Source organism: Chamaea fasciata, unplaced genomic scaffold (assembly GCF_029207755.1).
Source record: "Chamaea fasciata isolate MVZ Bird 193981 ecotype frontalis unplaced genomic scaffold, bChaFas1.0.hap1 SCAF_8, whole genome shotgun sequence".
NCBI lineage: Eukaryota > Metazoa > Chordata > Aves > Passeriformes > Sylviidae > Chamaea > Chamaea fasciata.
Window position 1 is genome coordinate 37,085,595 of NW_027094093.1, and position 21,130 is coordinate 37,106,724.

Here is a 21,130-nt window from a genome sequence, read left to right on the forward strand (position 1 = left end):
GGAAAAAATGGCCCTTTTTAAAATTTACTTGGGTTTTATGGACAAATAACCCTGCACGTGAGTGCAGTAAGAATGCTGGATCCCACATCCCACAGATTCAGTGGATTGACCTTCCTTTCCACTCCCTGATTGGCAGCACACTCCTTTTTATTCCAGGATCTCCTGGAGCCTGCACCGCTTGTGTGTGCCCAGGCAAACAGCACAGCAAGGTTATTTAAAATCGCTTCTTTCTAAAAATACCCCAGGAAAAGTGGCCTTTTTTAGCCAATGCAAATAAAACACATCCTCACTCCGGAGCATATTCCCAGAAATGCCTTTTTACAGGAGATTTTTAAGGCTCACAGGAAGTGTCTGGAGAGATTTTGGGTGCGTAGACAGGAGGGTCCAGAGCAGATGTCAGTCTGGGATTCTCCCTTGGGAAGCTGTTACATCCTCCAGCGTGGAGTTTGCCTGGGCTCAGCACGAGCAGGACAGGTGGGAGCATCCAAAGGGATCAGGCGGGCTCCTGCTTTAATTAAAATAAAACAAAGTAAAGAGCAGTTTCCCCCTGCTCCCCAAGGATTTCGGGCAGGGAAGGTTTGACTCCTGACCAGTCACCAGACCTGGACCTTTATTTTTAGATTGCTCTTTCATCTTCCTCACCCTCCAAACTGTCACTGCTGCACACATTCAACCTGAGCACTTCTCCCAAAAATAACTGTTTCAGGGCATGCCTGGCAAAGGAATGACTTATTTAAACTGTCAGCAGAACTTTTTAAATGTCACTTGCAGATGTTGCTTTAGATGTGACTCTGTTCTCGTGCAGGGTGAGGTGTTTATGGGTTGGATTCTAAGTCCCAAAGTTCGTCATGGCTTGGAATTTTGAGTCAGGAGTGTTTTCGTGATCCAAACTATTCCACTTGAGCTGTTTTTTGTTTGAACTGGGGCTATTTACAGCTGCCATTAATAACCAGCGGTTTATTCCAGATAAACAGTTCAGCTGGCCCAGCAGTAAAGAGCAATCTGCCAGTGACAGGCTGGGGACACGAGAACGTTTTGGGTTTTTTTTTCATCTTATGAATTAGTGATTTTGCCGTAACAGAGTTCCCAGTGCCCTATTTTGGGATGTGCAGATAATGATTTTCTGGTGGGAGTTGGAGGAATCCAAGTGCAGTTTATCAGGAGCTCACTGGCCTGGCTCCTTGGTGTAATATTTCTTACTTTGAAGTGAGAAGGTCGAAATTTTAGCTGAATGAAACCAAACGTTGTGCAACAAAGAGACCCGGCTGCAACAGTTTTGTTTCCTTTAAAATATCCTTTGGGTGGTTTGTTTTTGGTTTTTTGTAAGTATTACCTCAATGCTTGAATAAAAGCAAGAAGTACTCTGAGAAAAAAAAAAATGAAGTGTGATTTTACCCACTGTCCTTGTGAGCAGACACAATTCCTGACCTATCCAAGAGCTCCTATTCATCATTTCTGTTCCTTTGCAGTCCCAGTGGGTCTTTATTATCCTGCTTGGAGCAGGTGAAGACTTACTTGCTGACTGATGGAACGTGCAAGTGTGGCCTAGAATGTCCTCTTGTTCTTCCCAAGGTAAAGCACGGCATCATTTTGGATCTGGGTGCAGTGATATTTGTCAGCTGCCCATGCTGGTGACTCAAACTCTGTTCAGGTCATCTCTGTAATAAGTGGTGTCCACTCAAAAGTTAGACCTTAAAATACAAAATTCAGCTCTCCTCTGCCCTCGCCCCTCTTGGAAGGGATATGACTCAGTTATTATATATTCTATATTTATATATAATGAATATATATATATATATATATATTTATATGTGAATATATTATGAATAAATTCATTTTTTATTTGTTGTTTCCAAACACGCTGCCAAGGAATCTCTTGGGCAGCATAAGAGCAGTCAGGAAGAGAGAAAAAATCCTCTGTATTCCATATAAATTTTCTATTCCATCTAAAAATTCCTAATTTATGTGGATTTGGTGACTTTGTTGCCTGCAGTGATTGTTTTAAACGCTGGAATTTTCCCTGCCAGGTCTTTAATTTTGATCCTGGAGCTGCTGTGAAGCAGAGAACTGCTGAAGATGTTAAAGCGGACGAAGATGTCACCAAACTATGCATTCACAAAAGGAAAATTATTGCTGTGGCTACACTTCATAAAAGCATGGAAGCACCACATCCTTCACTGGTTCTAACTAGTCCTGGTGGTGGAACGAGTGAGTAAAATGAGATCATGCAATAATCTGATTTTTATACACGTAATTACTATGCAAAAACCACCCCGAAAGTCTGACTGTGAGTGCAGAAATAAGCAGATCGGAGGAATAAATAAAGGGAGTAATCAGAGATGGAGGGAGATAGAAAAATGAGTCTAAAAGCAGGTCAGCCCAGACGAAGAGCATGATTTTCTTGGAAAAGATATCAGATTGTTCTAGACAAAGAAAATACATTAGCTCTCATCTTTTGGAACTGTAGTAATATGTCTGATATTCTGTCACATGGGAAATTAGAGGAGCAGAATAAAGTGATTATGAAGGGATTAGGATGTGGCTAAGGACTTGGCTAAATGGGAAATTGTATTGTGAAAGAGAATAGACAGCAAGAGGAGATCTCCACTGTCATTTCTCAAGGATTATTTTTGGCCACCAACTTGGATTAGCATTTTAATTATCCCCATCAATAATAATAATTAAAAAAAAAAAAAGGAAATTTGTTGGTGGCTGAAGTTGACAGGTATTCTCCAAACAAAAGATCAAAACCTTGTCAAACCAGGGGCGCTCCCTGAGACCTGGAGTGAAAGCAGAGTTAGCACTGGAACAGCTCCAAACCCAGAAATTCATCCAAAATTAGGGGCTTTGTCAGGATCACAAGATTGTGAAGAGAATTACAAATCCAGTGGGCAGGACAGAGGAGGGAAAGGGGCTGAGTTTTTATTTCTGTACTCCTGGGAAAAGGCCTGAGAGCTCTCTGCACCCCTCACTGCTGTGAGGACACCTGGCCAATCGCTCTTCCCACCTCAAAGTGGAAAAAATTATTAGAAAACCTAGAAATAATAGATTTTAGATAAGTGCCAATGCTAAGATCCCCGTGCTGTTCGTAACACTGATGTGCCCCTGCATTTTCACATTGAAATTTAGGATTTAAAATCTTCCTGGAAATTTTTTTTCAGTGTAATTTTTTTTTTTTTAAAACTAACAGTGCAATTTCCCAAGTGTCTGTGCATTTCCTTGCTTAATTTTTTTCAACGAGTAGTACTTAAATTACATCCCTGTTTTGAGAAAATTAACAACATGAAGGAGGTAATTGATATATTTAGGTGCTCTTACTTTTTCTGGTGATCAGAATTTTGTGCATAAGCAAAGAAGAAAATTCCCCAATCAATCCCCTTGTAAGCAAAATTTTTTGCACGTTTACATGTGACCATTTGCTTATTTCCAGCACTCAAGGTGAGGCCTCTCATAATAATTTTATTTTGCAGTTCAGCCTTTAGTTTTCTGCCCTGAACGAGACTTTGGTTGTATTTTGGGACACGGGAAATGTTTGTTTCTCTCACTTTGGAGCAAATAGGATGAAGGCAGGACTGTCAGTGCCATCTGACCAGGCAGAAGGAAAGATGAGCAGAGGAATTTCGAGGCACCTCTGAGTTCATTTGAGCACAGAATTTTTAGCTCCCAATTCCAGTTGAATTTTGCACATCTGGAGGCTGCATGCCAAGCACTCCGAGCTGAATTGCAAATTCCCAGAGCAGCAAAACTGGCAGAAAGTTCTCCCAGACTTGGAGCTGCTTGTGCTTCTAGTCTGGAAGTAAAACACGGGGGAAAAAAATCCTTTTTAAATAAAGATGGAAAGTGGCCTTGTGTTTGTCGGAAGGTGTAGCCTGAAAAGTGGAATTCTTCCATCGTGTGCAAATATCCCCAAGGCTTTTATCCCGAAAACAAACAGAGAGCAGTCAGGATCCCTCAGCAGGGACAGCATTTGGGACGGGACCTTTTTCTGTGGGAAACGATTCTCGATCCTGGATGGGCTTTGTTCCTCCTGTCCTCAATAGATGGTGCCAGAGGCTCCTTTTCCCTGCCACAGCCATCCTGCTCCCTCCTCCTGCCAGAGGGGGGATGCTGGAGATGCAGGAGGCTGGAGGGGGTGGCTGGAAAAGGCAAAAGGGAAGGAAAAAGGTTTTAAATGGTCCATAATTCTATGGGATATGGAATTACAGCTGCGTAGTTGGGAACAGGCACCGTTCCAGCAGCCGCTCGGTGATTGAGGGTTTTCTTTCTGCTGAAGCCAAAGTTTAGCCAAAGGCTCCCTGCGCTTTTGGGAATGTTTCCCCCCTCGGCAGCCTTGCCCTGAAACGTGGGACGCTGGATTTCCAAGCAGTAACTGTTGCGTGTTTCCCATCCCAGGTGCAACGCCAGTAGTTCCCACTCGAGCAGCAACTCCAAGGTCGATGAGGAATAAATCACATGAAGGAATTACAAATTCTGTGATGCCGGAATGTAAGACTCCTTTCAAGTTGATGATGGGGGCATCTAATGCCATGGGGAGGCTTTATGTGCAAGAAATGGCTGGAAGCCAGCAAGCAGAGCTCCATCCTGCCTATCCCAGGCAGAGATTGGGGAGCAATGAACTGGGGCAGAAGTCTCCGTACCGCGGCAGTCACGGGGGAATGCCCAGCCCGGCGTCCTCGGGATCGCAGATCTACGGGGACGGCTCCATCTCCCCCAGGACTGACCCGCTCGGCAGCCCCGACGTCTTCACGAGGAACAATCCCACTTTTCACGGAGCTCCCAACTCCAGTCCTATCCACATGACCAGGACGCCTCTGTCCCCGCCGTCAGTCATGCTCCACGGCTCTCCCATACAGTCATCCTGTGCAATGGCTGCGAGGACTAATATACCTCTTTCCCCCACCCTGACCACCAAGAGCCCGGTCATGAAAAAACCCCTGTGTAACTTCTCGGCCGCTATGGAAATACCACGAGCAATGTTCCACCATAAACCCCCTCAAGGGCCGCCCCCACCTCCTCCACCTCCTTCTTGTGCTCTTCAGAAAAAGCCATTACCATCCGAGAAGGATCCGCTCGGCATCCTGGACCCCATTCCCAGCAAACCGGTGAACCAGAACCCCGTGATCATGAACCCCACCACTTTCCACTCGAGTGTCCACTCTCAGGTACCCGTGATGAATGTAAGCATGCCCCCCGCCGTGGTGCCCCTGCCCAGCAACCTGCCCCTGCCCACCGTCAAGCCCGCCCACATGAACCATGGCGCTCACGTCCAAAGGGTTCAGCACTCGGCTTCCACGTCCCTGTCGCCGTCGCCGGTGACGTCCCCCGTTCACATGATGGCGCCCGGCATGGCCAGGATCGAGGCTTCTCCCCAAAGATCCCGTTCTTCTTCCACCTCGTCCGATCACGGCAACTTCCTGCTGCCTCCCGTAGGGCCGCAGTCGTCCTGCAGCGGGATCAAAGTCCCTCCCAGGTCCCCGAGGTCAACCATAGGCTCACCGAGGCCATCCATGCCATCCAGCCCTTCCACCAAGCACGATGGACTTAATCAGTACAAGGACATCCCCAACCCGTTAATTGCTGGAATGAGTAATGTATTAAATCCTCCCAACAATGCCGTTTTTCCCGCTGCATCGGCTGGAAGCGGTTCCTTGAAGAGTCAGCCCGGTTTGCTGGGAATGCCTTTAAATCAGATCTTGAACCAGCACAACGCTGCCTCTTTTCCAGCGAGCAGTTTACTCTCAGCAGCAGCCAAAGCACAGCTAGCAAATCAAAACAAACTTGCTGGTAACAACAATAACAGCAGTAGCAATTCTGGACCTGTTGCCAGCGGCGGCAGCACCGAAGGACACAGCACTTTAAATCCCATGTTCCCTCCTGCTGCCAACGTGCTCCTGCCCACCACGGAGGGGCAGAGCGGCCGGGCAGCACTGAGAGATAAACTCATGTCTCAGCAAAAGGATCCTCTGAGGAAAAGGAAGCAGCCGACCACCACGGTGCTGAGCTTGCTGAGACAGTCTCAGCTGGACAGCTCGGGGGTTCCCAAAGCTGGCTCTGATTTGATAAGAAAGCCAAGTCAAAGCTCCTTCCCCATCAGCTCCATGTCGCAGCTCCTGCAGTCCATGAGTTGTCAGAGCTCCCACGGCAGCAGCAATAGTTCCTCGGGCTGCGGGAGCTCCAGCGGCGCCCTGCCCTGCCCCGGCCCGCAGCTGCAGCTGGCAGAGCCCGTGGTGGCCCCGCTGGCCCCGGGGCTGGCCCTGCGCGGGGACGGGCTGCCCTGCCCCAACCCCAACCCTGCCTTCGGGCCCGGCGCCGGCCCGGCCCCCTCCAACCACCTGGCCGGGCTGCTGAACCAGATGCAGGCGGGCGGGAGCTGCGGGATGCTCCCCCAGGCTGGCATGGCCTTGGGGAACTCCTTACATCCCAACCCGGCTCAGGCCAGGCTCCAGGCACCCTCCGCGCCCGTCATCCCCAACAGCATCGGCAGCAGCTGTAATCAAAGCAGCCCTGAAGCAGGTAGGTGACCTCCCGACGGGTTTCCGTCCTTGGAAATCCCTGATGGTTGGGTTTAAGTGTTCCTTGTTGAGCTTGGGTCTATCCTGAACGCCACCTGCTCAAAAATAAAACAGAAAGGAATAAAAAAAAAAAAACAAAAAAAAAAACCAAACCAAAACATATCTCCCTTTTTCTGGACAAAACCATCCTGGCCTGCGTCCTGTGACAGCTCTGCCGACTTCCACACACACTCCAGGAATAAAATCCATTCGCTTCCGGACATTCCCACACCTCTTTTGTCACTTCTCCAAATAAATTCGAGGTTTTTTTGCAGCCTGCCCTTGCTCCAAGGCCTAAAGGTTGCGGCTTACCTGGCAGTGCATGTCCAGGTGATCCGTGAGTTCTTTCCTGCTGGAATTGAAGAGGTGGTGTCAGAGATTGGAGCAGATCCCGGGAGTACCAAAATGTACAAAATCACCTTTTTCAGGGCCAGCAGGAGGCAATGGCAAGCCAGTGTTTGCCTTTATTGAGGTAATTCTGCTAAGGTGGTGATTAAATGGTTGAATAAACAATTGGAGGAGTGTAGGGAGAGATTTCCTGGTTGGTTCATCAGGGAAGATTTGGAGAGGAAATGGGTTTGCTGCTGTTACCATCTCTGGGGGGTACAAAGAGAGAAAGGAATCAGCTCAAAAATGTGAACTTAATTGACTATTACTGATTGAACAAAGTATTAGAAGATGGCAGTGGTGTAAATTCCTGAAGTGGAATGAAAACCCAGGTCTCACCAAAGTGTTCAAGTGGCCTCTCATTATCCCGAGCAAGAACCTGCTCTGCACTCCTCAGCTTCCTCCTCTAAAAGCTGAATTACAGTCAAATGATGTTCTGCAATCACTCTGGTCATGGTTCCTGGTGACTTTTAAGGGTTCCTCCCCATCCCTGGCATTAAAAGGTTTCATTTTTTCTTTCTTGGGGTGGTCGCAACAAGCAGTTCTCAATCCTTGCCTGGCTCTTTTGCCTTGTCATGCTGACACAGGGGACATTTCCTGATGCAGCTCCCGAGACTTTGCACTCTCTTTGCCCGGAACAAAGGTCTGGGATTGCCTTGGGAATTCATTTCCCTGTCCCACTGAGCGCAGGACGCAATCCCTGGGGCAGGAACCCCTTGGTTCCCACCTTGGCTGGGGGTTTCCCCCACTCCCAAAAGCTCCTGTGGTGTTCCTGTGGTAAATCCCACTCAGCCACAAGCTGAATTTCCCGGCCAAAAATACAAATTAAATAGAACAAATGAGTCAAAGGTCTGAAGGAAGGTCCCAGCATCAGCAGCCAGGAGCAGGAGCAGGGACACAATCCCCACCTGGGGACTCCTCCTGGCATTCCCACTCTCTGGGGATGGCTGAGAGTCTTCGAACCATCAAATTACAAAGCCTCGAGTGACCCTTTTGGTCCTTCTCTAAAAGATAAAAGGTAATTCCCTGCAGGCAAAGGCTGGAAAGTTGGGAAATGTCCCATTCTCTGCTGCTGAACGTTCCTTTAGTTTGGTGCTTTCAGGATAAACAGCCTGCATTGAATTATTTCTTGAATATCCACGGTAAAGCCTGAAGAAGGTTTTCTTCTTTAAGGTGAAGTCTCAGGCTGTGTTACCTTTGTGTCATTCCCTGAAATTCTGCATAAACCTTCACTGAGCCTCCTGCCTGAGCAGCACAGGGCTGGGAAGATCCAGAGAGAGGAATTCTGTTGGATTTCCAGGAGAATGGGAATGTTCCTTCCACGAAACTCACGTGAAATGTTGAGTGTTTTGGGTTAATAATTTTTTTTTTTTTTGAAATAAAAGTGAGTTGCCAGCCTGCATCCAGCTCTGTAACAAAACTGGGAAGAGGAATATTGGGATTTCTCCTCTGTTAGTGTTGGGGATGGTGCTGTACACTGAATTTCCAAGAGCAGTTCAGCTGAGGAAGATGTCTAAAGGAACCTCTCGTGTTCGTATTTCAGTTTGTGCCTTGTTTTTCTTTTTTTGTTCCCCCTTTGTTTTGAAGTATTTTAATTGCTAAATCTGTTTTCTGTGTCTGTGCCAGCAGTTCAGAACAGCTACTCCTCAGAAATAGCTCCTGAGAGAAAAAAAATCCTGTGAATCCCCACAATTAGCTGGTTATTGCCTAAGCTTTTAATTATAATTTAACCACATGGACCGAGTTTGGTTATTTCCAGCTCTTGTTTTCTTCTTCCACAGATAATATCTTTAGTTCCCAGGTAATTTTCAGGGTGGGTGTGTGTGTGTGTGGTGGAATTTGTTCCTTTTGTAGGCTGGAACTGCATCACTGGGTGATGGATCTGATTGCAGGGTTTTATTTATTTACCTTTTCCTTGCTGTTAACATGTGGTTCACGGGGTAGAAAAATCTGTGTTCGAGTGTTGAACATTCAACGTCCAAATCCTGCTAAGAGAGCGACATCCATAAATAATAGGGTGGATGGAAATGAGTGAAAATATTTGGGAATAAAAGCTCTGTACAGCTGGTAAGGGAAATAAAGGGGACCTCAATAACCAGAGCAAATAAAGATGATCAGTGGTCTCAAATATTAACATTATAAAATAGGAGAAACTCTGGGTCTAGAAGTTAAGAAGAGACAAAAAGTTGGTAGATTTAGCCAAAAAAAAAAAAAAAAAGAAAGGCTGTAATTCCTTCCCTGGAATGGGAATTTTTTTCCTGGTGAAATGCACAGAATAGAAACAGTAAAATAGAATTAAACAGGGAGGAGCAGAACACCAATGACTGAGGGTGAGGAGGGGAGTTCGTTTTCATACAGCCAAGAAAACTGGGAATGGAACATGGCACTGGGAAACAAAGCCCCCAAAAGACTTTGATTTAATCACCTCAGTGCAAGCTGTCAAAAACAAATTAAGCCAAACAAATCTGCATTTGCTTCCCCAAATTACTTGATATGTCCTAGAATTACAAAATCAGAAGGGCTTTTGGACTCCTGGGTCAGAAGGGTGTCTGACAACTTTTTGGGACTTTTTGTGTCTGAGAAAAAAAATCTCTTATTAAACTGGAATCACAAGGTGGCAAGAACCTCATCTTCTAATAATAAAGCAAATTTAAATAATAATTTAAACCCCATTGATATGGGGTTCATAGAAACATCCCGAAGGACTTTTCCCTGCTTGGGAGAGATGATGAGGAATCACTGATCCTTAAATTTCCAGCTTCTTTTCCCCATCCTTATTTCTAAATAAGAACTCATTTTCCCTTCTTATTAAATTCTTTGGAAGATTGGACACAGCTTGAGGTTTTCTGGTGTTGTTTTACCTCTTCAAATTTGAATTTGCCAACAATTGACAATCTTCCAGTTAACCAGGCCCTTACGTTCCATGCAACTTTCTAGGATTTTTATATTGATGAAAGTCAGGGAGTTTGTAAAAAATAATAACAAATTAACGTAGAAAGACGAGTCTTATTAAAGATAATATTGCACAGAAAACCTGAATTAATTCTGTGGGATTTCCCACACGTATTTAGCTCTTCCCAGCTGAAAATGGAACCAGTGGGCAGCTCCAGCCCTTGCCAGAGGGAGGAGTGGGGATTATTGAAGGAAATAATGCTTTTTATTGGATTTTTAGCTTCCCAAATTGGCAGTTGAGTGTTTTCCTTCATTTGCAATGCATCTGCCACAGCTGCGAGTGGGGAGAGACGAGAGCAAGTGAGAAAATCCTGAGTTTCCTGCTCCTGCTCTCGTGTGCTGTTGTCTTGACAGTTTTCCACTCAGACACTGCTCTGCTTTCTGCTGACAGCTGAGCACATCACAACACTTCCCTCCGAGTCATTTCCAACCCAGCAGTGCTGGGAAAAATGCAGAAATCACAGGAGATGGGCGGGGACAAGAGCCCAGACTGAAATTCAGACAGGTTATTAAATTCTGAAAACTAAATTTGAAAAGGCCTAATTTTATTCCATTTTAAGAAGCTTAATTTTAATAAAATTTTTTAAAAGCCTGATTTTATGGACTTCTGTTGTCCTATAAACAGCTCTGGGCCTTTTGCCAAAATTTTAGGGGCCAAGGTTGCGGCTTTGTTGTAAATGAAGAACTCCCTGTGATCGTGGAGCGTGGTGCCCAGGAGCTGTGGGCAGGCAGGCGAATATTTCCCAGCAGAGCACATTCCATGGCCGTGGAGGGCTGCGTGCAGGGGCAGTTGAGGATTTTTTAACTGGTTCTGACGGGGATATTTCATTTATTGGCCCATTTTTGGTGATTTCTGGGCGGTGGGTCTCGATGAGGGGAACAGGTGACGGCAGTTTGTGCTGAACTGCTGGAATTGGAAGGGGCGTAATAAAGGAGATATCAGATAAAGATCTTAAATGTTTTCCATTCCAGAAAGAAAAGGGGGGAATATAATTGCCAAAATGTGTAACTCCTGGTTCCAAGTGTGCAGGTAAGGGATGGAATAGGGAGTTACAGCAAGAGCTCATTGTCGGGGGTCTTTAGGGACTCTGAGGTCGTGTTTTCCATCAGCAGCTTCACTGGGAAGCGAAAGCTCTGGAAATCACTAATTGACCAATCTCCCCATTAATGCAAACTCGGAGGTTTTATCTCTAATTTGAGATTGATTCCAGTTTCACCCGGGTGTGGCAGCAGCTCTGCAGGACCTCGGGCGTGGCTGGGTGGCCCCGTGGTGGCTGAGGTGTCACAACCCCTTTGAGCTGTGGTGCTAATTAAAATATCTGAGTGATCTTGGGAGCTTTCACACCCTCCTGATCTCAGGGGCAGCTCTCTGCACTCACACGGGGCTTTTTGAGAGGATCCTGCAGATTCCTTCTGCCTGAGCTGCAGCAGGAAAGGATGGATGGATGGATGGATGGATGGATGGATGGATGGATGGATGGATGGATGGAGGTGGTGAGAGTTGAGTGAGGAGTTCCTTGGATGACCAAAGAGAACAAAAGGGAGATTCCAACAAGGGTTTCCAAAACTTGAAAAGTTCAAAATTAGAAAAGCAGCCAAGGAAATATCCAGTCTAAGCAAAGCTGGCTGTGGTTTTAAGGGATATGCAGGGAGAGATAATTTACAAGGGATGGAGGGACAGGACACGGAATGGTTCCCCACTGGCAAAGGGCGGCTGGATGGGAAATTGGGAAAGAATTCCTGGCTGAGCTGGAATTCCTGGAGAAGCTGTGGCTGCCCCTGGATCCCTGGAAGTGTCCAAGGCCAGATTGGACAGGGCTTGGAGCAGCCTGGGACAGTGGGAGGTGTGCCTGCCCATGGCAGGAGGTGGCACTGGATGAGCTTTAAGGTCCCTTCCCACCCAAACCATCCTGGGATTCTCTGAAAAGCGAGAACTGAGAATGTGGAATTTATGCCGTGGAATTTACACCATTTATTTGTGCTCAGTTGTAAAAACGTTTCAGGTGTTAATGGACAATGAGCAAGTTGTGCATTTTCACTTTTCTCACTGCTTCATACACCTGTTTTAGGGACTATTTTTTTTTTCCCCACAAATTCCAGCCCTGTGTTTTTTGAGATTATTTAAATACTGGGATGTGTAATGGGGAATTTCTCACAGGGAGAAGAGTTGTAAAATAGCACTTGAAATCTTCTTCTCTAATTAATACACTCTAAGTGCAGTCCTTTTGGAAAATGCATCTACGGTTAGGAAGAACAATTCTGAGATATTAACAATGAATATCTTCCACTCTGATTTCTTTAGTTTAAGTGAATCTTCTCAAACCCAAACTGATTCCAAAAGACCTATTTGTTTTATTGTCTTTGCTTAAGAACACCCATCAAGCAATGCTTTCAAAGAAGGAACACAAAAGCTAAAATCCACACAGGAAAATGAACCTGCTCTGAAAAGAAAGCAGAATTAAAAATGCTCATAAATAACATCAGTAATAATTCTAAAAACGTATTTGCTGTTTGCTGCCAAAACATTTCTTTGACCCTCTAAGAGAACAAATCTGCTTTTTCTGCATTCTGGATGTTTCTTCCTTTCACTGCATTGCAAAGAGTTCGCTCTTCTCGACAAGTGGCAGAAGAACCTTTGGCAGAGTCCGTGGCTGCAGGAGCTGGGTTTGCCCTGGGTTTTTATGGCTTTTAGTTTGACTCCTTCATCTTTTCTCATTCTGATTATTAAGGACCGTTGTTTACTGAGCTCACACAAGCCTGGGCTCCCTGGATTTGTTTTGTGTCCCTGCTCTGTGCAGAGCTGAGTGACACTGACTGTGAGCTCAGAGCTGCACCCCTGGGCAGCACAGAACCTGAAAATACATCAAAGCTCAAACTCAAGGCATCAGCGGCCTTGATGGTACTATTAATATTCCCGTTAATATTCCTGCTTTTCCCGTTCCAGGGGGATTGGGCCCGTCGTCATCGATAGCCATCGCTGGCAGCAGCCAAGCTGCCATCACCAAGACCACGTCAGTGCTCCAGGACGGTGTCATTGTCACCACTGCAGCCGGGACCCCTCTGCAGCAGGGCCAGCTGCCCATGGCGGGCGAGTTCCCCTTCGCCGGCCACGAACACTCGCTCCACTTCCCCCAGAACAGCTCCTCCAACAACAATCTGCCACATCCTCTGAATCAAAACCTCCTCAACTCCCTGCCTCTCTCTCTGCCCGTGAATCAGCAACATCTCCTCAACCAGAATCTCTTAAACATCCTCCAGCCTTCAGCAGGAGAAGGCAAGTCCGAGGTGAACCTCAACCCTTTGGGTTTCCTGAACCCGAACGTCAATGCTGCTTTAGCCTTCCTCTCCGGCGACGTGGACGGGCAGGTTCTGCAGCCCGTGCACTTCCAGCTGCTGGCAGCGCTGCTCCAGAACCAAGCTCAGGCCGCTGCCATGCTCCCCGTGCCATCCTTCAACCTCGCCATCTCCGACCTGCTCCAGCAGCAGCAGCAGCAGCAGCAGCACCCGGCTCCCGCTCCCTCGGTCACGCAGCTGCCACCACCCCCGGAGCCGCTGCCCGACAGCGGCCGGGTGGAGACCCTCCTGTCCAACCCCATTCCCGGCTTCGCCGAGCCCGCTGCCAACCCGCTGCTGCTGCCCGCCGCCTCGGGGGCCTCGGCGCTCATGGCGCTCAACCCGCAGCTGGTGGGGGGAGTGCTGAGCTCGGGGGGACACCCCGAGGTGGCCATCGCCACCACGTCCTCGCAGGCCACGGCCACCACCACCACCACCACGTCGTCGGCCGTGGCCGCGCTCTCGGTGTCGGCGCTGGGCGGCGGAGCGGCTGTGGTGTCCATGGCGGAGACGTTGCTCAACATCTCCGGCGGCGCCCCGGGGCCACCCAAGGTCAACAGCAACAACAGCTCCGTGGTGCCGCAGCTCCTCAACCCGCTCCTGCTGGGTAAGGGCGGCTTTGTGGAGAAAATGAAACTTTGTGGTTTTATGGAGGGAATAAACGATGACGAACTGGGCGCAAACGAGACTTCCCCGCTCTCCACATAACACAATTATTCCTAATGCAGGTTGGGTGTCAACAGAGCAAAAATAGGTGACAGAGCCAGGGATTTGTTGTCCCTCGGTGCTGCTGCACAAGCGCAGGGGTGAGGAGGGGAATGCAGGGGGACCAGGCAGTGCTCTCACCCTTCCAGGAGGAAAAAGGAGCTGTGGAGAAGTTTCCCTGGAAAATCTCCGTTCTCTGCCCATTCCCTCCCTTGTTCCTGCTCTCTTGTGGGAATTTTGGTGTCTTTAGCCCAGTATTTTTTTGTGCCACGTTCCCAGTTTTATAAATAAAAACCCCCGGGTTGTCTTTTACTGGGGAGGGAGAATTGCAGATTCTGGGTTTGTCTCCCTTATTTTCCTTCGTTTTTTTTTTTTTTTCCTTTGCGTTCATCGAGAAAACGTTAATTGTTCCTGTAAGACGTTTAAATCACGCTCTGCTTTCATTCCTTAATGTTTTAATATTGATCTTGGAAGTTATTAATTCTGCCACCTAGGCTTACTAAATCCACCTGAAAATTGTGTGAGCAGCTGGATTTATTGCATTGCTCAGGAGCATCCCTGGGTCAGCTGGGAGTGCCTGTGGCAGCACAGAGTTAGTGGGAGTAGCTGTTATGGAGATGTCAAACAACCAACATCCCAAAACGAGTGATGAAAAAACCCCACAAGTACAAAGTTTTTCCCTCCTGGGAGATGATTTTGTGGTTATTTTTACCAAAAACATGTTACATCCTCTGTAATCTGCTCCTGGTGGGAATTAAATAATAATCAAATACTGCCTCAGCCCGACCTAAATGGCGACAGTGAACTCAACCTACTTGGCGTTTTCCATCTAACAGTGACTTCTCAAATGGAAATTTTGAGGAAAACACACAAGATTTTAATTCTAAAAAAAGGAAACAAAACTAGAAAATGGATATATTTTAAGCTTTATTATTTCATAAAATCAGGTGCGACAGTGCACTTATTTTTTTTTTTTTTTAGTGCTAAAACATTCATGCAAGGTGAAATTTTCATGTAATAGGAAACATTAATTCAACTTTTACTCTCGAATGTAAAAAAAGACTTGGGTGACATGGCTGAGCCAAAAAGCCTTTTCTCCTTCACAGCTGGTGAAAAACTCACTTTGTTTGGGGTTTAAATGATTCTCTCTCTCTCTCTCTCCCCTCCTCATACCCCTCACCACCCCAGCACTGTTTAAATGAGATTCCAAGGCCTGGAATTCCACAGCAGCTCCTCCTGCCATCCCTGGCTGTCCCAGGAGTCCTGTGACACTAAAGACCCACCAGTGGAGAAACAAAGAGCAGGAGAGCCCCATCCCTGGAGGGTGGAAGGATTGTTTTCCAGAGGTTTTCGTGGCAGTCAGTGAAATTGGAGCTCAGGGAGTTGCTGAGCGGGGTTTGCCTGTGCTTGCCTTGCAGGGGAAATGTCATCTCTGAACACTACTCTGAACAACCATCAGCTCAGCCATCTCCAGTCACTCCTCAACAACAATCAGATGTTTCCTGCAAATCAGCAGCAGCAGCAGCAGCAGCAGCAGCAGCAGCAGCAGCAGCACCTCCTCCAGGGCTACCAGAACGTGCAGGGCTTTCAAGGCCAGCCCCAAATCCCTGGCCCAGCCAGCAACCCAAACCCCATGGCGTGTCTGTTCCAGAATTTCCAGGTAGAAAACAGAATTAAATCAATACTCAAGCGAGGGTGCAGCTCTCAGGAGGTAAAATCCCATCCTCCAGAGTTTGGGTTTCCCTGCTGATTGAGACAATATCATTTATATCATCCTATGTATACTGTGTACAATATATTCTTTCAGTAGCTGATGGATTTTGCAAATCAGGAACATTTGTTACTGAAATTTTATCCCTTTCTCCTTAAGAGTTGGGTTTAGTTGCTTTGGAAAGAGTTCTGCTGCATGTATTGAAAAGAAGTTCCTCTGTGTGCTGACAGTCACAGCAGAATTTTAACAAAACTCTTTGCCATCACACGAAATGATCCTAAATTTTTATTTAGCCCCTTCTGATAATTCAGCAGTGAGAAATAAATGCTGATAGCACTTTGCAGCAATTAGAAACTTGATTAGGTCGTTATAAGTGTCTGTGTGCAGCAGTCCTCTCGTATTCCCACTGAAATGGGATGGAAGAGCTGTGATGGGGGTTGTGCAGCCTGGAAAAACAGGGATTGGAGTGAATAAACACTGACAAACTGGGCACAAATGAGATTTCCCCGCTCTCCACATAACACAATTATTCCTAATGCAGGTTGGGTGTCAACAGAGCAAAAATAGGTGACAAACCCAGGGTGCAGACAGGGATTTGTTGTTCCTCAGTGTTGCTGCACAAGTGCAGGGGTGAGGAGGGGAATGCAGGGGGACCAGGCAGTGCTCTCACCCTTCCAGGAGGGAAAAGGGGCTGTGGAGAAGTTTCCCTGGAAAATCTCTGCCTGTTCCCTCTCTTGTAGAATTTTGGTCTCTCCCTGTATTTTTTTGTGCCACATTCCCAGTTTTATAAATAGTCACAGTAAGTAGTTAAAGGGCTTTTTGAAATATTTCCCCTGTGGTTTTTACAGTTTTTGTTGGAGTGCTCTCGTTGACATGGTGTTCCCTGCCTGTGGAGGTGACAAAGGAGCAGGAAAAGCTCAGGTGGTTGAATCTGGAGATGGCAGTTTGCTGTGGCAGGGCCTGGCTTAGAGCACAGGGATGTGGGATGTTGGGATATTGGGGATTGGAGTCCACGAGATCCCGTGGGAGAGGCACACAGCAAAGGGGAAAATAGGAATGTGGAGCAATTCCAAAAGCACGGAGATGGCAGTCAGGAATTCATCGAGGGGCACACAAGGACAGAGGCAGTGTTGGGGTCTGGGAAGGAAAGAAGGGGAATAGTTGAGAGCAGAGCTCAGAGGTTGTGGAGTTGAGGTCTCTCCTCCTCTGGAGGTGCACAGAGCCCAGCTGGATGTGATCCTGTGCTCCAGCAGGAGGCTGGATTAGATCAGCTCAGCTGGAGAAGACAGGGCTCCCTTGTGGCAGCTTCCAGTGTCGGGAGGGGCTGCAGGGAGGCTGCAGAGGGACTGAGAGACAGGACGGGGAGGGGCTGGCTGAGGGATGGACTCAGGCTGAAAGAGAGGAAATTTAGGTGGGATATTGGGAAGGAATTCCCGGCTGGGAGAGTGGGGAGGCCCTGGACTGGATTTCCCGGAGAAGCTGTGGCTGCCCCTGGATCCCTGGCAGTGTCCAAGGCCAGGTTGGACAGGACTTGTAGCACTCTGGGACAGTGGAAGGTGTCCCTGCCCGTGGCACTGGGTGGGCTTTGAGGTCCCTTCCCACCCAAACCATGCTGTGTCTCTGCATCAGAAATACTGGCCTTGGAGAAGTTTTTTTAGGACTTGGGAGAAAACAGGAGCCCGCTGGTGAAAAGTCTGAGACAGTGATTTTGTCTTCCTCTAAATCAGGCTTTTAATTCCCTCTCTGCCTTGTTCGGTGTGAAATTTCCTACCTGGTGTATGACAAAACAGAAATGTGCTGTGATGAATAACCACAGGGTTTATCTGCTGGCACCCAGCTTGAGTTAGAACAGCAACTCCCACCCTCTCCTCTCCTTTCCCCAGGTGAGGATGCAGGAAGACGCCGCCGTTCTCAACAAGAGGATGATCACCCAGATGGGAATGGCGCCGGTTCCCGAGAGCTCCAACACTCTCCTCCCTCCCTTCCAGGAGCCTCCCTGCGAGCTGCAGCAGAGACCTGACCCAGCCCTGGCCAAGGACAACCCCAACGCCGCCAGCGCGGCCGACGCCTCGGTGGACGCCATCTACAAGGCGGTGGTGGACGCCGCCAGCAAGGGCGTGCCGGTGGTGATCACCACGGCCGGCTCCGGCTCGGCGCAGCCGAGCCCCATCCCCGCCCTGAGTGCCATGAGTGCCTTCACAGCCTCCATCGGGGACCCCCTGAACCTGTCCAGCGCCGTCAGCGCCGTCATCCACGGCCACGAGGGCCGAGGCCGCGCCGCCCGCGCCGCGCGCGGCCCCAAGGGCCCGGAGCACGGCAAGGGCCCCGCCGAGGGCGACGGCTACGAGTATTACAAAGCGGCCGCTTGTAACACGCCCAAAAAGCAGTGGGAAGGGGAGCAGAGCCCCGTGGGGGACGTCAACAGGTGGAAATGCGAGGAGTTCCTGGAGCACTCCGCCCACGTCCACGGCAGCCCGTGCCGCGAGAGGCCCAACAACGTCTCGGCGCTGCCGCTGCTGCCGGCGGAGCAGCACCAGGCCCTGCTGGCCCAGCGGAACTGTCAGAGCGAGAAGGCGCCGGAGGAGAATTTCAGGTATAACAATTACAAAAGAACTATGATGAGTTTCAAGGAAAGGCTGGAGAACACTGTGGAACGATGTGCACACATCAACGGGAACCGCCCGCAGCCCAACAGGGCCTTCGGGGAGTTGCTCAACGCTTCCAAACAAGACCTGATCCTGGAAGAGCAATCCCCCAGCTCCTCCAATAGCTTGGAGAGCTCCTTAGTGAAAGACTACATCCATTACAATGGAGATTTTAATGCCAAAAGCATTAACGGGTGCGTGCCCAGCCCCTCGGATGCTAAGAGCATCAGCAGCGAGGAGGAGCTGCGGAACCCCGAGTCGCCCTCGTCCCACGAGCTCATCCACTACAGGCCCAGGACGTTTAACGTGGGCGACTTGGTCTGGGGCCAGATCAAAGGACTCGCCTCCTGGCCCGGCAAACTGGGCAGAGAGGAAGAGGTTCACAATTCATGCCAACAGAACGCTGAGGAGGGGAAGGTATATTTATATCTCTGTGCACATCTCTCTCTCTCTCTCTCTCTCTCTGTCTCTCTCTCTTTCCCCTCACCGGCACACAGATCAAAATTCTTTATTTTGTCTCTTATTTTAACAGCACAAATGGCTCTTTTTTTTTTGTAGCTGTAGCTTGTAGAGCTGAATTTTCCCTGAATTTTCCCTGAATTTTCCCTGAATTTTCCCTGAATTTCCCCTGAATTTCCCCTGATTTTTCCCTGAATTTCCCCTGAATTTCCCCTGAATTTCCCCTGAATTTTCCCTGATTTTTCCCTGAATTTCCCCTGAATTTCTTACCAGGGCCATCAGACAGGTTAGATCTGGGCTTCGCTAAATGATTTTTTAGCGTTAACCAAAAAATGGTTCTCGCTCCCGTGGTGTGTTCAGACAAATCCCCGGCTGTGTCCAAAGCCTCTGAAACGGAAATACCTGAAAGCGTTGAAGCTGCAAAAAAAGGAGAAGTGGCCTAATCAGATGGAGGAATCTTTAATGAGTGAAATCTCGCTGATTGACGCACACTTCTCCCAGGAAATGCACACACATTTCCAACTCTAAAGGAGGTTTTGATCATCATTTAGTTATAAGGAAAGCGTTCCAATTTGTTCTTTCATGCTAAAATTCTTTTTTTTTTTTTTTTGTCAACAAATCCTGTGCTTGTTAGGGAGTATACAGAAAATGCAGTTATCAAGGAGTTACTGGTTATTTCATTACGGAAAATATTCCCAAATCTGGTCTCCACTGCTTGTGTAACAATTTATCTTTGTAGTTCTTATAAAACGCTTCACGTCTTCCACCTATAAATATTTTCGAGTGCCATTTTGCAAAATGCAAATTAAAAAGATGCATGAGCGGAGAGGGGAGGTTTAAGGAAATAGGGGTTTGTTAGCGAGACAAAGAGATGAAATCCCTATAAACTGAGGAGAGTGGGTTGGACCAAAGCGTTCCTTTCCCCAAAATTCAGCCAAGAGCAGAGGAGAGAAGGGACAAGGAGCTCATCCCACCCCTGCCGTGGGCAGGGACACCTCCCACCATCCCAGGTTGCTCCAAGCCCCATCCAGCCTGGCCTGGGACACTTGCAGGGATCCAGGGGCAGCCACAGCTGCTCTGGGAATCTGCCAGTCCCTCCCCACTGGAGCTGGAAATCCTGGAGGCTGTTGAGGCACTGTGGTTTCACCCCCAGAGCAGGAGAAGTTCAGTCTCCCTTGGCAGGTGCGAGTGCTGGACATCCCAGAGCTTTCCATGGTTTTATCCAGCCCAGATCCCAAAGCAGGCCGGTGTTTCAGAGCTCATCCCTTGGGAAGCTCAGATCCCCGAGTTACAAGTCAGGCGAGGAAGTGGAGGCGCAAGGGAAGATCACAGACTTTTAGGGATGAAACAAAACTGGAGGAATTCCATGTTCAACGTCCCCGTGTGAGTCAGGAACAGCATTCCCATCCCCATGGATGGGATGAACTGTGTGTCCGAATCTCTGTGAGTGTTTCATAGAATTGAAGGGTTTCTTTTTTAGATTTATTTTATTTTTAGATTTATTTAGGTTTATTTGTTTTGACTTCTGTAAAGAGGGGAATTTTCTTACCTGCATTCCTCAGCAGTTTCATGTTTCCTCCCTGACCTGTGGGTAGCACAGTGTGATTTGGGTTTGTGCAAAGCTCCGTCCCTGTGCTGAGGTTTCTGTGCATTGTATGGGAATTGTGGGATGTTAAACCCATTTTATTGGATACTGAAGCACAAAATCCAGGGAAGCAGATCCTTGGAATGCTCACAGCAAGGTGGAGACCAGTTCTCCATGAGGGATTCCCACATCATGGATCACCTCTGGCATCAGATCACCTTCAATTCATCATTTTAAATTTAAAAATGAAAGAAACGTGTTTCATTCCTCCATCAAGAAGTGCAGAGTGAACTGTGGCCGTTCCAAAGGGCAGGAGTGGAGGGTGGAAGGTGGGATACACAGGGACAAAACCCACCCCAAACCAGAAGAAATCACCCGGACAAAGAAACACCCCTGAGAACCACAAAGAAATAACCTGGAAAACAAATGTCCTTCAGGAATTCTGCACCGTGGTGGGAGTGACCTGCAGCACTTGGGAAAATCCCTTTTTCTCTGGAGCTTCCTGAAAACATCTTTTAAATCTTTGTGTGACCGAATGTGACCCTCCTGAGCTGTACTAATTTGCTCTTGGGATTTGTGCCTTCTCTGGTCTTTCCCTTGTTTACCATTTGATTTTTTTGTTCCCATTTAAAAGACTTTGGGCATTCGGGTGTTGAATGGAATAACGGATCTGTTGGGAGGATCCAGGCAGGAGAAGGAGGAATATTGCACTTCCTTTCCTTGGTTTGTGTCTGCTGGAAATGAGAGGGGCCCAAGGGAGTGCAGCAGGAATTTTGGGGAAGAAAAGGAGCAGGCCTGAGTC

The 21,130-nt window shown here is 47.9% G+C and overlaps 1 protein-coding gene across 3 annotated transcripts in view; it reads left to right on the top strand.

Annotated features, from left to right (window-relative positions):
- The window catches only part of MBD5 (methyl-CpG binding domain protein 5), a 107,446-nt gene that overhangs the window by 79,006 nt on the left and 7,310 nt on the right, over nucleotides 1-21,130 (top strand). For all 3 annotated transcript variants that reach the window (XM_066190432.1, XM_066190431.1, XM_066190433.1), the window contains 6 exons: nucleotides 1,470-1,572; nucleotides 2,028-2,208; nucleotides 4,393-6,513; nucleotides 12,835-13,830; nucleotides 15,347-15,588; nucleotides 17,523-18,701. In XM_066190432.1, coding sequence (XP_066046529.1) covers nucleotides 1,470-1,572; nucleotides 2,028-2,208; nucleotides 4,393-6,513; nucleotides 12,835-13,830; nucleotides 15,347-15,588; nucleotides 17,523-18,701 — 4,822 coding nt within the window. The remainder of the gene's footprint in view (nucleotides 1-1,469; nucleotides 1,573-2,027; nucleotides 2,209-4,392; nucleotides 6,514-12,834; nucleotides 13,831-15,346; nucleotides 15,589-17,522; nucleotides 18,702-21,130) is intronic.